Source organism: Pelobates fuscus, chromosome 9 (assembly GCF_036172605.1).
Source record: "Pelobates fuscus isolate aPelFus1 chromosome 9, aPelFus1.pri, whole genome shotgun sequence".
NCBI lineage: Eukaryota > Metazoa > Chordata > Amphibia > Anura > Pelobatidae > Pelobates > Pelobates fuscus.
Genome location: NC_086325.1, coordinates 92492891 through 92509473, shown reverse-complemented (window position 1 = coordinate 92509473; position 16583 = coordinate 92492891). Strand labels below are relative to the sequence as shown.

Genomic DNA, 16583 nt, shown 5'->3' with positions numbered 1-16583 from the left:
CACCATCGGTATTATTCCTTCCAAACGCCACTCTCTTTATCCGAATCCAGACAAAAGTATGAAGGTATGGAAGTCCCAGCGAGTGTCCGATTATAGTTCCATGCACTTGACGACCAAACACCGCTGTATGTGTTCACGGCTAAATATGGCTTCCACCACATGTTCGTATATAGAACACCAACCACCCAGCCGACTGCTTAGAATGCTTGTGGTTTTCGAGGCGTGAAAGAGGTGATAGAGGTTAATGAGGGGCACACTCCACACACAGGTGGTCTGGTCGTTCGGTAGTGGAATAAATTAAAAAATAAACTAAATAGAAGGCAATGTCCTGAACTCATAGGGGAATGAAATGAAGGGGTTTACAATCCAGTGACAGGGGGTCACAGTGGTTGTTTGGTAGACAGCCACTAGAGCTGGAGTTAACCAATAAAAGGGAATTATTGCAGTTAATTAAAAACTGCAATAATTACCTTTCCAGGGTTAAAGGACCTAGGACTAAGCTCCAGACCACTTCAATGAGCTGAATCGGTCTGAGCGCCTATAGTGTCCCTTTCAGGTTTAATTTAGACAATGAGGTATATTAATAAATTACACCGTAATAGGCAAAATGTGCCTTCTATTAAATGCATGTCTGATTAAATAAAAGTATTCTATATTAAGCCTATTGCCCATATTTCCTCTCATGTGGAATTACGTATGCATCAAACAGCAATCTCAACTTATAGACCATAAATCTGTGTTGGCTTATTTTTGGAAGCCCATATGTCAACTCCATTTTTGTTGCTCACCAGTCTCAAGACAAGATTTTGAGGTGTCAAAGTTAGCCTCCACTGTCACAAACTATTGCAAATACCACATTCTACTGAATCAATCTTTAACCCTCTTTACTGTCTCTCTTCTGGCTAAGATTCACATTTCAAACTTTGTGTTCTTGCTTGTTTTGTGTACACCATACATTCAAAATGCTTTGTGATCTCTAGCAACCCACTGCACAGCACTACCTTCCTTCAAAGCGTCAGATCTGTTGTACCTCAACATATTTGCTCTTATTCCTGGCAACTAATCTATTCTGTTTGTATTCATTGTGCAATGTCAATTCCCACCTTCCTCTGTGTCACTAATGCAGGCTCAGAAAATAAGCACTTAAGATCGCGATAATCTTTAGAAAACATTAAACTATTCCTTTTATGCTCAAACAACATCAGTTTAGCCAGCATCCTCTTTAAATAGTTTTGAATATTTGTTTAATACTATATTAATACAAAAATAGGCATTTATAATTATTTAGCTTACTTGATACTGAGGTTTGTTTCCCTTTTTATTCCCCCAGTTATATACTTAAAGGAACACCAAAAGCACTCAGACTATTTGATTTCAATGACATTGTCTAGGTGCATTTGTTATTTAGTTCTATCCCTATAAAATGTGAAAAAAAATAAAAATAGTGTTTTGTTGAAATTACAATGTTTTCATTGCAGGGTTAAACACACACACTAGTGTCGGTCTTCCTGACAATAGGCACTTCCCCTGTAAGAACAGAGTAAAACTTAGCAGCACTTAAGTAATTTGCTGCACATGAGCACTAGCCTCCCAATGTTTCCCTATGGGAAAAACTACCTTTTTACTTCATATGGGCTATGGGCATATGGACAGCTAGCAGGTCGCTATAGCATTAGGAATATATGTTTGTATTCCTAGTGCTATATTATTCCTTTAAGAGCACGTCATTCCTCTCCCTCCCCCTCCTTTGCTACCTGTTCCTGTTGATACATTATCCATGGTTCTCTACACTACCAACACCACAATCCAGTCTCCTTTTTCATCCTGAAGCGAATTCACTCCCACCATGCACAAAAGAACCTAATCAGTCACCTCCTTACTCAAGTTAATGCGTAAATATCCAAATAAGATACATCAGGTTAGGAAAGACATAGAAAGCAGGTATTTATGCCTGTGATAATCTACTTATGGTATGAAGCACACTTGCCTCTTTACCATTACAAATATAGATTCAGGATAAGTAATACATCTACAGTAAATCAGTAGCTCTGCCTACACAACTCTCACCGGTCCAGGAACATGAATCTATTCTGTTGCACCTGTAGCTATCTGGAAGCTTTGATGCATTTGGAATATATTTCATTCGTCAATTACAGCTACACAAACGCCACAGTCTCAGTTTGCTTCATTCATGAAAAGCAGGAATGCAAATAACTGAATACATGAGTTTTATTAATTAAGTTCTATTTAGAAGATATGGCTTCCATTGTACTGTAAAAATAGATAAAATTTGTATTTTTAGAAATAAAGGTTACCAAAAGTGCTGCACACGTTACTCTTCTCACATAGACTTAAGAGAGCTTGCACAACCACATAGTCTTACATCTATAATGACTATCATGTACAGCTAAACTATTGCAGGGAGAGAAAGGAAAAAAAACAAAAAAAATACAAGAGAAAACACTGTAGGTTCTAAGTGCGCGAAAGAGGTAATGGCAGGACAGCATATATCCATCTCAAATTTAAAGGAGCACTATGACACATAGTTATATACAAAGCAAGAGTTGCTTACTTGCTGCATTTTTTCCTGTATTGTCTCTCGATGCCATCTGGCCTGAAATAAAAAAAAATTAAACACATTAGTATTTCAATGAGCAAGCCTGAACCCACACATTTAGCTCATCGGCTTGTGCCCATTATCTACCTTCTTGTGGCCTAGTAGTAGTGAGTTCCCATGAGGTGGTATATGCGTTTCCAACCACCTTTCCTCTTAACACACATAACTAGTTTCACTAGGAGTGAAAAGTGTGGGGGTGTTATATGTCATATTCTTGCTCTCTTTCCACACATTGTGCACCAGGTCCTCAGTTAAATTCTGTCAGAAGGAAAAGTCCTCTCTCAGGATCAAGCTGCATTATGGGTATGAGGAGAAGGATAAGGCTAAAGAAATTCTAAAATGATAAAGAGGCAACTTGCCCATGTCCTCCTCTTTTTTTCTGTCACTATATCCCAGTAATGATGGATGTCTGTGTGTGCAATTATTAGGAAGTATCTATTGATGTGTAACTGAGTGTGTGACTGTGCATCTTTTTAGGAATGTGTATATGAGCATGTGTACCTGTGCTTACGTGGGAATGTATGTCTGAGCACATTAGTGTGTGTCGGATTAATGCAGCATAAAGTGCTGTATGGGGGTTAACGCTGCAGGAAGATGGCTAATGAAGCAAGTTTGGGGTTAATGCTGCAAAGGAGTGCTCATGGCTGGGAATATGGATGACAAATATACAGATGAAATAGGCGATAGAATAAAGGGAAATGTGATATATTGCTATAAATATGTACAACAATGATGGAGCCAGCCAGGCCAAGTTAATCAATACCAGAGCAGTTCAACCAATTAAGAACTCAATAGTGCACCCACCAAGCATGAATCAACATCGAAGACAATAAAATCAGAGGGAGTGTGTAAAATGCCTACAGTGTTCTTGGAAGAAGAATAAAAATAATTCATCATTTTGTTGTGCAATGACAAAGTCAAAGATAAGTAATGAGACAGCAATATAAAACATAATGGTGTGTCAACAAAATTACGCAGCTCATGTCCAACTTTGTGCACAATGTAACGCTTATGCATTCTAAAATAAGCCTGCATTCCTCCGGAGAAAAGTCAACAAAATAAACAATGTATGGCTCTGACATGTATCCACCAGCGATGCACGACATGTATGTAGCGCGTACTGCTTAAGTAAATGCAAAAGATATACAGCTAACAAAAAGATTTATCAACCGAAGATGGAGAATTGGCAACTTGGTATAGCTCAAAGCATCTGCCAGAAGGTTTTAGTTATATGATGCCTAGGCAGTGGAATATGGGAGGCCAGTTTTGTCCCCAATCAGCATGCTATGCATATCTGCAACTCCCAGCCCTGGGTCAGTTTCAAAACCTCACAAAGTGATAGGCCTCAGCAGAACCACGATCCAGCAGTAGTGCAGGAAAGGAGGGATGAAGCGCCAAAAGTAATAGCAGATGGCAGCAAAATCTTCCTCCCACCACTGCTGCTTTGCCTCTGTCGAGGGGCGCTGTCACAGGAATGTCAGTGGCCATTTTAGGTTTGGCAATGTGGTTAAAGCATGAAGCTTGCTTAGTGGATATGCTAGACATAGTGTAGACCAGGATGATCTCCTCGGGTCCAGAAGGGGGATGGAACAACAACAGGAAGGCACAGCGGTATCAACTCCATGGCGTAGGTAACCAAGAGAAAGCTCTGAGCAGTATCGAGGGATCCCCTCTTCTAGCTAGATCAGGTAAGTAGTCGCTAGGATGCAAGACTGTGGCTCATCCACACTTTAATTTGAATAATCAAGATTTGGTGAGGAGCACTTCTCAAACATGTCTGCTCGGTCTAAAAGCCAGGTCCCACCCGCCCAATTCCAACTTTTTGACTTGCTGGAAAATAAATCCTTGTTCAATGTCAAAAGAATAAGTACTTGCGTCAAAGAGTTAAAAAGTGGTTTGCAAAGATTGGCGGGACATCTGGGAAGCATGCTCCAACGTATCCATCTGCACTACCCTACAGGAACAAACATACAAGATCCTATTCCGGTGGTACACCACCCCGGTCAAACAATGCCACATGGGACTATGTCCCACAGACACTTGCTGGCAACTATGTGGGGGAAAAGGCACATACATCCACATGTGGTGGCAATGTCCCAAAGTAAGAGCATACTGGAAAGAGGTGACAGACATGAGCTCCCATATATTACAGAAAAGACTAACGACAGAACCATGGTCATGCCTCCTATCCAGACCGACAGACGGACTAGACAAATATAACCAGAGACTGTTAAACATGTTAAACCTTGCAGCACGAACAGCTCTAGCGCAACACTGGATAAAATCCGAAACCCCACCCATTATGTTAGTGCAATCAAAAATTAGAGACAACTGTCTAATGGACAAATTGACAGCCCGGGTCCGAAACACCACAACCACTTATCAAAAAGTCTGGGCATTATGGGAGCAATTCGACACATGATATACGCCCCCTAAAAGGGACATACACAACAGAAATGACCGATCAGTCCCAGCCTACCAGGGGAAAAACAGACTGCAGAGACCTGACCCGAACAGAGAAACACTAAAACACAACAACAAAGGGTAATAAACAGAATGCAGCTTACATATGCTCACAAACATATCGAAACAAATATCACTTGTATTTATGTTATGTGGATATCTCATTTCTTTTTATGTATGTTATACACGTTTATAAAAACAAAAACAGACAGTTACCATATAACTACTGAGCTTCTGCGAAAGCCAAAGAACAAATCAATGCCGCAATGTAACGGTCGATGTTAAAATAAAGAATTGGGAAAAAAAAAAAAGTGGTTTGCTACAACCAAAACTTAAAACCTACATCGACCTGAAATATATTACAAGGAACATTCCTCCCCATTATGGCAGCACAAGCAGTAGTAAACAATATAATAAAACAATGAAATTGGTTATATCACAGCTGAATGTCAGTACCCGCAGTACAGGTTTGGGGTGAATGTGGTATACCCATGTGAGTTACCTGCGTAGAAAAACAGCTTCTTCTTCCTCTGTGTTACAAAACTTGTGAGCATGTTTTGCTGCATCAATGACTCTCGCTCTGTCCCGTGGCCTCATGGGAAGTTTCTCCAGCTGGCAATCTAAAAAGAAAGTAGCATCATGGAATGTAAGAGTCGTGGCTTACTAGAAGAAGAAAAAAAACAAGTAGCAACATCGAACGGTGATAGTCGAGTGCCCAAGGAAATTGTATTACAACCCTACAGACATAATTTAATTCACATGGAATTTAATAATTTCTAAAGAAGTGTGAGTATTGTGGGTGTTTTTTTTAAGTAGAACATGCTGAGCAGCAGAAGATTGCAATGCAATCCAATCCAGAATATTCTCCACAAGAAACATTGTGTTAAAGATAATTAGTGATATGACATTTTCGCAGTATTGCTCAGGGGTGGTCCATGAAGGAATGTGTGCATATACTAGGAGGTTAATTCTACAGAAGATTTTTTTTTTGGTCTCAATGTTTGGAGCACAAGTATATATATACTTTTCAAGCATTATATTTTTTTTATTTTAAAATAAATATTCTTTACATTATGGTGTTTCTAACCAGTGTTAATTTTCTCAACGAACAATTTTAGTTGACTAAAGCTAGACTGAAACCAAAACAATTCTGATGACTAAAATGGCTTTTTAGTCAAAGGACTAGAACGAAAACTAAATCGAAATTTGCCACCAAAATCAACACTGCACAGAGAGAAAAGAAACAGACCAGGGCTTTTGGAGTGAGACACCCAGAGGCGCTGGGAGGACACAAAGAGGCGCAGAGGGTCTGGAGAAGGTGCAAAAGAGACAGATAGAGACTTTCACTAAACCCAAATTTAGTCGTGTCGACTAAAATCTATTGGAGATTTAGTCGACTAAAACGAAAACAATTCAGATGACTAAAACATGACAAACTAAAATGGCTTTTAGTCAGAAGACTATAACTAAAACTAAATTGGAATTTGCTGCCAAAATTAGCACTGTTTCTAACCAATCCATCCTAAATTTAAAGTGAAGTTTGTCTTTAAAGGGACACTCCAGGCACCCAGACCACTTCTGCCCATTGGAGTGGTCTGGGTGCCATCACCCACTACTCCTAACCCTGCAAGTGCAATTATTGCAGTTTTCTATAAACTGCAATAATTACATTGCAGGGTTAACTCCACCTCTAGTGGATGTCTACTAGACAGCCACTAGAGGGAACTTCCTGGATTCTAGCAAAGATTTCCTTTGCTAGAGCGTCGCTGGACGTCCTCACGCTGTGTAAGGACCTCCAGCGTCGCTCATTTCCCCATAGGAAAGCATTGAAATTTTTCAATGCTTTCCTATGGGGAGCGCTAATGGGTCTCCCCGGCCGGTGGGCGGGATCAGTCTCGTCCACCGGCCGACGGAGACAGTAGGAGGAGCGGCGCGGAGGAGGAGACAGCGAAGAAGGACATCGTCGCTGCCTCAGGTAAGTGACTGGAGAGTGACTGGAGAAGCCTGTGCTTTAACACCAAAGTAAATGGATAACTTGGGGTCTGGTTAGTGTTTCCACTCACCAGATCTCAAATTGGAGCGCAGCGCTTAATATATGGTATACATAACTTACCCCAGTGTTAATAACTTGAAGGAGTATATATGAAAAACAAAAGAGAAAAATACAGAATAATGGTGCAATATTGTCTGTATAGAGTGTATTGTATATTGTTATGAGTACAAAATTACTCACATTATTTATAGCCTTTTTAGTTATTAGGCTCTACACTTCCAGGCTCCTGTCTAAGGTAGACAGCGCAACCCCTCTTTTTTCTTTGGATTCTTTCTCCTATTTATCTCACCACCATATAGGTGCAGAAAGAAGAGAAGGAGAAAACGAAATTCTGGGTGTCCAAATATAGGCAAATGTGCTCACCTTGTTTAGAGCCTATTAGTCCTCGGCTCTAAGTTTGTAGGCCTAGTGTCAAATTGGGGTGACACCTCCCCTTACCAGAATAAAGTGCAGGATGCAGTATTAAAATGTAAGAAAATGTAATTTATAAATTTTCTTACATTTTAATACTGCATAGCCACCAGAAATCCCTCAGCTTAATGTAGTGGCTCTGGTGTCTATAGCCTGTCCCTGCAGTATTAGCACTGTAAAGACTGCCATTTTAGAGAAAAAGAAGTCGGGGAGGTCTCGAGAAGTCGGGGAGGTCTCGAGAAGTCGGGGAGGTCTCGAGAAGTCGGGGAGGTCTCGAGAAGTCGGGGAGGTCTCGAGAAGTCGGGGAGGTCTCGAGAAGTCGGGGAGGTCTCGAGAAGTCGGGGAGGTCTCGAGAAGTCGGGGAGGTCTCGAGAAGTCGGGGAGGTCTCGAGAAGTCGGGGAGGTCTCGAGAAGTCGGGGAGGTCTCGAGAAGTCGGGGAGGTCTCGAGAAGTCGGGGAGGTCTCGAGAAGTCGGGGAGGTCTCGAGAAGTCGGGGAGGTCTCGAGAAGTCGGGGAGGTCTCGAGAAGTCGGGGAGGTCTCGAGAAGTCGGGGAGGTCTCGAGAAGTCGGGGAGGTCTCGAGAAGTCGGGGAGGTCTCGAGAAGTCGGGGAGGTCTCGAGAAGTCGGGGAGGTCTCGAGAAGTCGGGGAGGTCTCGAGAAGTCGGGGAGGTCTCGAGAAGTCGGGGAGGTCTCGAGAAGTCGGGGAGGTCTCGAGAAGTCGGGGAGGTCTCGAGAAGTCGGGGAGGTCTCGAGAAGTCGGGGAGGTCTCGAGAAGTCGGGGAGGTCTCGAGAAGTCGGGGAGGTCTCGAGAAGTCGGGGAGGTCTCGAGAAGTCGGGGAGGTCTCGAGAAGTCGGGGAGGTCTCGAGAAGTCGGGGAGGTCTCGAGAAGTCGGGGAGGTCTCGAGAAGTCGGGGAGGTCTCGAGAAGTCGGGGAGGTCTCGAGAAGTCGGGGAGGTCTCGAGAAGTCGGGGAGGTCTCGAGAAGTCGGGGAGGTCTCGAGAAGTCGGGGAGGTCTCGAGAAGTCGGGGAGGTCTCGAGAAGTCGGGGAGGTCTCGAGAAGTCGGGGAGGTCTCGAGAAGTCGGGGAGGTCTCGAGAAGTCGGGGAGGTCTCGAGAAGTCGGGGAGGTCTCGAGAAGTCGGGGAGGTCTCGAGAAGTCGGGGAGGTCTCGAGAAGTCGGGGAGGTCTCGAGAAGTCGGGGAGGTCTCGAGAACCAAATTACTATCTGATAGAAAAAGGAGACATATTAAAGATTATAAATAATTGTACTCGTAAAAAGTAAAAATAAAATTTAGTAATTGCTAAAATGTGTTGGATAAAGAGGAGAGAAACACTGTAGTAGGTCTACAGAACATGGTAGTCTGAACTAAAATATTACCCATCAATATCCAAGGTTTTAGAAAAAAATAATCACATCGCCTGTAAGTCAATCAGCAATAAAAGGATTATGGTCATTAGAAGCAACAGATCTTTACTGAAAACGAACATTGAAGCAGGTTGCGCTTATCTGTTCCCATTCAAAAAAATTAAATAATTAGTGCTGCCCAGCTGGAAGTCAATTCTAGACGCACAAAGAAACCAAAATTCAATTACATTTCTTATAGTACTCTTTGCCGTGTGGGCTGAGGCAAAGGAAGACTTCAGACGATTTCATTCTGCCATGAAATGCAGCCTAATTCGTTGGCAGCATTTAAAAATAAACATATTCTCAGAGGAAAGGATAATGTGAGCAGTTTAAGCAGTTCAACTGAGGTTGGTTTTAAATTCAATTTTTTTTTTTTTTTTTTTAAAGATGGTTCAAGGAACGGGCACAAGCATCACACACACTATTATAAATAGTGACATTATTGTGGATTATTAAAAATTATTTTTTACATATACACACATTCTGAATTAGTTATATTTAATTATATAGCCGATATGTAGAAATGAGTAAAATTCAAGCATGTAGATGCAAAGTAAATAAAACAAATCTTAAATGGTTATTGCTTCAGTGTTTTTAAGTTTTCATGGTGCAAGAGCGCTGCATGTGCGGTGTATTCAATATTTTATATTACTGCCCGAGTTGTGACCACCTTGAACAGTCTTCATTATCCACTTCTCATCGAATGAATGAACGGCAGGATTGGGATGTGCCTTCTAAAGAAGCCAGATGCTGGTTTAGCCGGCAAAGGAAGTTTGGTGACAAACCACTGAAAAACGGACTTCTCCCTTACCAGGGAACAGCAACCTGATACTACTGGACCATAACCACCAGAGTGGGCTGTCCCACATATTGTGTTTCCTACGGTATAGCACACTACACTAACATTGTGATCTGATTCAAGAGTAGCACACACACACACACACACACGTTGTCACTCAACTAACTTTATTCACTTAATTTACTCTAAGCCGAAAGGATCTCAAATTGCTGCGGAGCACATTAATTCAAATAAAAATAGCAGGAAAGAGGGACTCCCTTTTTTTTCTTCACAGGTCCCGTTATATGGTGTACCAGCACGATTTTAAATGCACATCCATCCACTGAATGCACACAAATATTTGCAGCCTGTTCTAAATGCCTAATTTTGTGCATTAGAAGGGGACTAGCGCTACTAGACTGTCCATTCTTTACCTTTTCAAACCACTAAGTGCTTCCGTGCTGCTGAAATAGTGCTGTGAGGCAGCACAAAGTAGCCTATGTTGGAGATGAAAGAACATCGAGTTGACAGCCTCTCATCACGTAACACTCATTGTGTCAAACGTACTGCTAGCAGGAGACATTTTTACCGCTGTGGCAAACACAGTAGGAAGTGGTGCTCATGTACTATACAACAAGTCAAGATTTGTGTTACAGTAAATACAACGCCAATATTCAAACCCTCATCACAAAACGAAAAAGGGGATCAGTCACTTTCCACGATTTTTAATATTATGCTTACCTATCCCCTAGATTTAATAAATATGGATTTGTGAGGTCTAAAATGTAATTAAAAGTAGAACCCACCCCTCTTTATCATGCAACTGGGCACCTCCATCATACCTACCGGTCAATCCTTGTTATAAAAAGTTCTGTCCTTTGTAAATGCCAGTCAGCATAGAGAAAGCATAGAGAATAGAGGAGAAATCTAATGAAATAAAAGGTTTACTCACCTTTTTCAGTTGCCGAGGCGATGCTAAACTTCTCTGCCTCCTGCGACATATTGTCGAGCTTCCTCCAACAATGGCAAATTCAATGTTCGTCGTAGAGGAGCATTGGGGACTTGAGCTCTGCAGGCAAATTCAAGCTTCTCAGTAGGAAAGCACTAAATTTAATACTTTCCTATAAGCTTCTGCATCGCATGCAGCGAAAGTGCCTCTAGTACAGTTTCTAAAAACTGCAATGCTTTATATTGTAGGGTTAAAAAGGACAGGGCAACGGTACCCAGACCAATTCTTTAGTCTTTTTCTTTCAGCATTGAGCCAAGAGAGTCTCAGTACTCATAGGTTTTGTTTTTAACAATGTTATATTAATGTCTAAAAGTTTTTCACTTATTTTGTAATATGTTATCATTGCCCAAGAATATAAATAAGGGGGGTGTTGCGCAAAGTGAACACCAATGTTGTATAGGTTTGTGCTCAACATCAGTCAAGTAACACTAACCCGTGATATTAAAGGTTTTGTATGTTTTCTCCTTTAAGAGTCCCATTATTGTGGAGAAGGCAGGAGTAAAGTCACTTTATAGTTCAGAATACGGTTTCAGCCAGAGCAAAGTATATTATATTAATTGGCTCTGCTACATAATTCATTTAAAACTAAATATTGTTTATATTATCATACCTTATGATATAACACTCTCTTTTGTCATTGTGGAACTGTTACTTTCTAAATGGATTCGTTTCTTATTTGTGCTCTTTTGTTTTATGGTTCTTTTTGGTAGATTGGCAAGCTGATTTTGCTCATACAAGAACTGACCAAGTGGTAACAGGACCCACTAACCAGGACCAAAAAAAAAAAAAAAAGCAAAAAAGTGCTACAAATAAATTTGGTGTGGCAGGGGCAGGGGGCTGTTCTGAGACATTTTAAGTGACTTACTGATATTGTATGTAATCTAAATTTAATGTAGAGCTCAATTATTGTATTTACACACAATATTATTGTGGAGCTCTATTATACACTCAGACACAGCTACAATATGGAGCTCATAGAAAATAGGGATATTAGCATACAAAAAAAGGGGCCAAAATAGGGACACTTGGAAGGTCTGGGTTTCTAAAATAAAGGAGGTATCAGAAAGGCATTAGAAGACACTTGAGATCCTGAGCCTTTTAGCAGAACTCTTTAATCAGCTTTAGTTCCCCTTCCTCAGTGAACAACTACAGTTCATCAGCGTAAGACTCGTGCTCTAATATCCTTAGAGGATACCGACTTTGTAATGTCAGAATCAACAGAACTTGACTAAGGAAATGCAATTTTTTCTCTCTTTTTAACCAGCATGTCTGCTCCTGGGAAGAGACAGGTTGAACTTCTTGTAACGCAGCAGTTCAAAATCTGCTGAATATTGTACTGAAATTAAGACATGGATGCGGACATTTCTAACTATTTAGAAACCCTACTGTCCCCAGTACCACGGACTACAATCCTCTTTAGATCTTTCTGGCAGGGGTTCATTAGAAATAGAAAAAAACCAACAGGTTTTGTTTTTAACTGAAAAAAAAAAAAAAAAAAAAAGAAGGAAGCACGATACTAAACTAGGGTTACAGCACAAAAATAAAATTAGACGTTTGAAACCATGCCAATAAAACTGCACAGAGAATGCTTAACGCCTTGTGATTAAATAGCAAAATGCCTGGAAACCAATGCTGCTCTACCACAGCTCGATTTCTCGCACCCGAGATGCCCGTGTTACGATTTCTCGCACCTGGCTCTAGTGGGCTGCAAATAGGGGCAAGGCGGGTTTTGGCATAGGAACGAGTATTCCTCCCTGCAGTATTTTACGGCAACGCTCTGAAGCTTCACCACATGGCTGGCTGCCTGTTACTGGACTAGCATAAAGCATGCTTAATTGTTAAAGGGACACTAGAGTCTATAGTATAATACTCACCAGAACAACTACAGCTTAATTTCGTTGTTCTGGTGAGTATTATAACTCCCTTCAGGCATTTTCATGTAAACACTTCAGAGAAAAGGCAGTGTTTACATTGCCCCTAGGGACACGTCCAAGTGGCCACTCCTCAGATGGCCACTGGAGGGGCTTCCTGGCTCAGGGCTGTACAGTAGGCAGCATTGCCGTTCAGCGTCAATGCATCTCAATCAGGAGATCATGATTGGCCAAAAAACTGCAATTGGCCCCACTCCCATGACGATTTTAGCCGATTTTAGGCTTAAAATCGGCCATTCCGATGCTGTCACAAAGGGGACGGAGCCAGCGCGGCGCTGGAAATAAGGTGCGTTTTAAACTTTTATAGGGGGGCAAATCACCTACCGTATTTTTCGCTCCATAAGACGCACCTCACCATAAGACGCACCTAGTTTTTAGAGGAAGAAACCCAGAAAAAAAATATTCTGAACAAACTGTCCCATAGTGTTTCTTACTATGGGACAGTTTGTACAGAATATTTGTTTTCTCCCCTGTCCCATAGTGTCCCCCCCTCCCATAGTCTTCATCCCCCCCCCCTCCCCATAGACTTCATCCCCCCCCCCTCCCCATAGACTTCATCCCCCCCCCCTCCCCATAGACTTCATCCCCCCCCCCTCCCCATAGACTTCATCCCCCCCCCTCCCCATAGACTTCATCCCCCCCCCTCCCCATAGACTTCATCCCCCCCCCTCCCCATAGACTTCATCCCCCCCCTCCCCATAGACTTCATCCCCCCCCCTCCCCATAGACTTCATCCCCCCCCCTCCCCATAGACTTCATCCCCCCCCCTCCCCATAGACTTCATCCCCCCCCTCCCCATAGACTTCATCCCCCCCCTCCCCATAGACTTCATCCCCCCCCTCCCCATAGACTTCACCCCCCCCTCCCCATAGACTTCATCCCCCCCTTCCCCTCCCCCCCATAGACTTCATCCCCCCCTCCCCATAGACTTCATCCCCCCCCTCCCCATAGACTTCATCCCCCCCCTCCCCATAGACTTCATCCCCCCCCTCCCCATAGACTTCATCCCCCCCCTCCCCATAGACTTCATCCCCCCCCTCCCCATAGACTTCATCCCCCCCCTCCCCATAGACTTCATCCCCCCCCTCCCCATAGACTTCATCCCCCCCCCTCCCCATAGACTTCATCCCCCCCCCTCCCCATAGACTTCATCCCCCCCCCTCCCCATAGACTTCATCCCCCCCCCTCCCCATAGACTTCATCCCCCCCCCTCCCCATAGACTTCATCCCCCCCCCTCCCCATAGACTTCATCCCCCCCCCTCCCCATAGACTTCATCCCCCCCCCCTCCCCATAGACTTCATCCCCCCCCCTCCCCATATTCTTCTCTCCCATACTGTCCTCCCCTTGTCCCATAATTACTTACCTGTCTTGCAGCGTTGGCCGGCAGCACAGGGCGCACCGCGGTAGTGGAACTTGAATTTCATGTTCCGGTTTCCGGCGGGACTGAAAGGAAGTGCGCACTCAGCTTGTGCACACTTCCTTTCAGTCCCGCCGGAAACCGGAACATGAAATTCAAGTTCCACTACCGCGGTGCGCCCTGTGCTGCCGGCCAACGCTGCAAGACAGGTAAGTAAAGCTTCATATTCGCTCCATAAGACGCACAGACATTTCCCCTCACTTTTGAGGGGAAAAAAAGTGCGTCTTATGGAGCGAAAAATACGGTATATGGTGGGTTTAGCACTATAGGGTCAGGAATACATGCTCCAGACCATATAGTGATCCTTTAACCTTTCAATAATTTCATCATTATCAATGTATTTCTAATGAGATATATATATATATATATATATATATATATATTAAAAAAAATGTGATATGTGTTAAATTAACGTGGACTTAAATCTTCATCGGGTTGAAAATATTAAAATTATTACAACCAGCAAGAATTAGTTTTTTATGATCATAATTTAAATAGAGTTTTACTAACTAGGCATTTAAATCATGATTTAAAACACAAATCCACGTTTTTATATCATTGGAGATTGGAGGAGCTGCCTACCATTCTGAAGTAAGAGAGAGCAAAAACTCCATTGTGAATACTGCCAATGTCCATATGAAAAATCTCACTCCAAAGATATTTATGGAGAACAAATCAGAGACTGCAGATTTTATATTATTTATGCAGTCTTCTTATAATGCATTAAAGGGACACTATAGTCACCCGAACAACTTTAGCTTAATTAAGCAGTTTTGGTGTATAGAACATGCCCCTGCAGCCTCATTGCTCTATCCTCTGCCATTTAGGAGTTGAATCCCTTTGTTTATGAACCCTAGTCACACCTCCCTGCATGTGACTTGCACAGCCTTCCATAAACACTTCCTGTAAAGAGAGCCATGTTTGGGCTTTCTTTATTGCAAGTTCTGTTTAATTAAGATTTTCTTATCCCCTGCTATGTTAATAGCTTGCAAGACCCTGCAAGAGCCTCCTGTATGTGATTAAAGTTCAATTTAGAGATTGAGATACAATTATTTAAGGTAAATTACATCTGTTTGAAAGTGAAACCAGTTTTTTTTTCCATGCAGGCTCTGTCAATCATAGCCAGGGGAGGTGTGGCTAGGGCTGCATAAACAGAAACAAAGTGATTTAACTCCTAAAAGACAGTGAATTGAGCAGTGAAATTGCAGGGGAATGATCTATACACTAAAACTGCTTTATTTAGCTTAAGTAATTTAGGTGACTATAGTGTTCCTTTAATAAGTGGAGGAAAAACCAACCTGCAGGAGTGCCCTTTTAAAAACATGTCTAGTGATTAAATTCAGCTCCTTGTGAGTTAACATTTCATATAAAAGATTACAGAATATTCAGCTGCATGAGGAAAGCATAACATTATATGCTCAACTCAACTCAATGTTAAGGGGTAGTCCATGTAGCATAACATCCTGGATTTTTAATTAACACAGTGTAGCCAACATACATTTCTACACTTCAAAAAGGTAATTCAAGGCCTTTCAAACAGCTATTTCAGTCGTCATTTACCTCAAAGAACAAACTCCACAGGAAGCCAGAAAAAATAAAAAAAATAAGTAAAATGCCAGTAAGTGGTCTAGTAAATCTATGTTTTGGGATTTGATTAACCCCTTCAGGACGGAGTCAATAGTGCACGTTCTGATCAAAACAAAATGTAAACAAAAACTGGAATTTGCGCTATATGTCTGTTTACCCGTAGTTCCCCTCTTTCATATTATATGCACCCACACTTATTATATATAATTTTGTTCAGGAGAAACAGGGCTTTCATTTATCATTAACTATTCATATATGGAACACAATTTATTATGAATACGGTTTTTACAAAAAAAGTGAGAAAATAAGATTTTTTTTTTAATTTGTATTTCCATCTGACATTTTAGCTGTGAATGTCATAATACTGTTAGGTTTTACTGCAAAAAAATGCACATATTTGTAATCAGCGATGTCTCAGGAGTACAACAGTACCCTCCATTAAACAGGTTTTATGGTGTTTTGGAAAGTTACAGGGTCAAATATAGAACGTTCCATTTTCAAATTGAAATTTGCCAGATTAGTAATGTTACCTTTGAGACGGTGTGGTAGCCCAGGAATGAGAATTACCCCCATAATGGCATACCATTTGAAAAAGTAGACAACCAAAGGTATTGAAAGTGGGGTATGTTTAGTCTTTTTTAGTAGCCACTTAGTCACAAACACTGGTCAAAGTTAGCGTTCATATTTGTTTTTGTGTGAGAAAAGCAAAAAAAAATAATATTTGGCCAGTGTTTGTGACTAAGTGGCTACTAAGAAAGACTGGACATACCCCACTTGCAATACCTCGGGTTGTCTACTTTTGCAAATGGTATGCCATCATGGGGGTAATTCTCATTCCTGGGCTACCGTACGCTCTCAAAGGCAACATAACCAATCTGGCAAATTTCAATGTCAAAAAAATGAAATGCAAGC

General features: G+C 41.8%; 1 protein-coding gene across 1 annotated transcript in view; it reads right to left on the bottom strand.

Annotated features, from left to right (window-relative positions):
* Nucleotides 1–16583, bottom strand: part of STEEP1 (STING1 ER exit protein 1) — a 46422-nt gene that overhangs the window by 5876 nt on the left and 23963 nt on the right. Inside the window, exons 2-3 of the mRNA XM_063430996.1 lie at nt 5583–5700; nt 2573–2614 (exon numbers count right to left, since the gene is read on the bottom strand). Of these exons, the coding sequence (XP_063287066.1) occupies nt 2573–2614; nt 5583–5700 (160 nt within the window). The remainder of the gene's footprint in view (nt 1–2572; nt 2615–5582; nt 5701–16583) is intronic.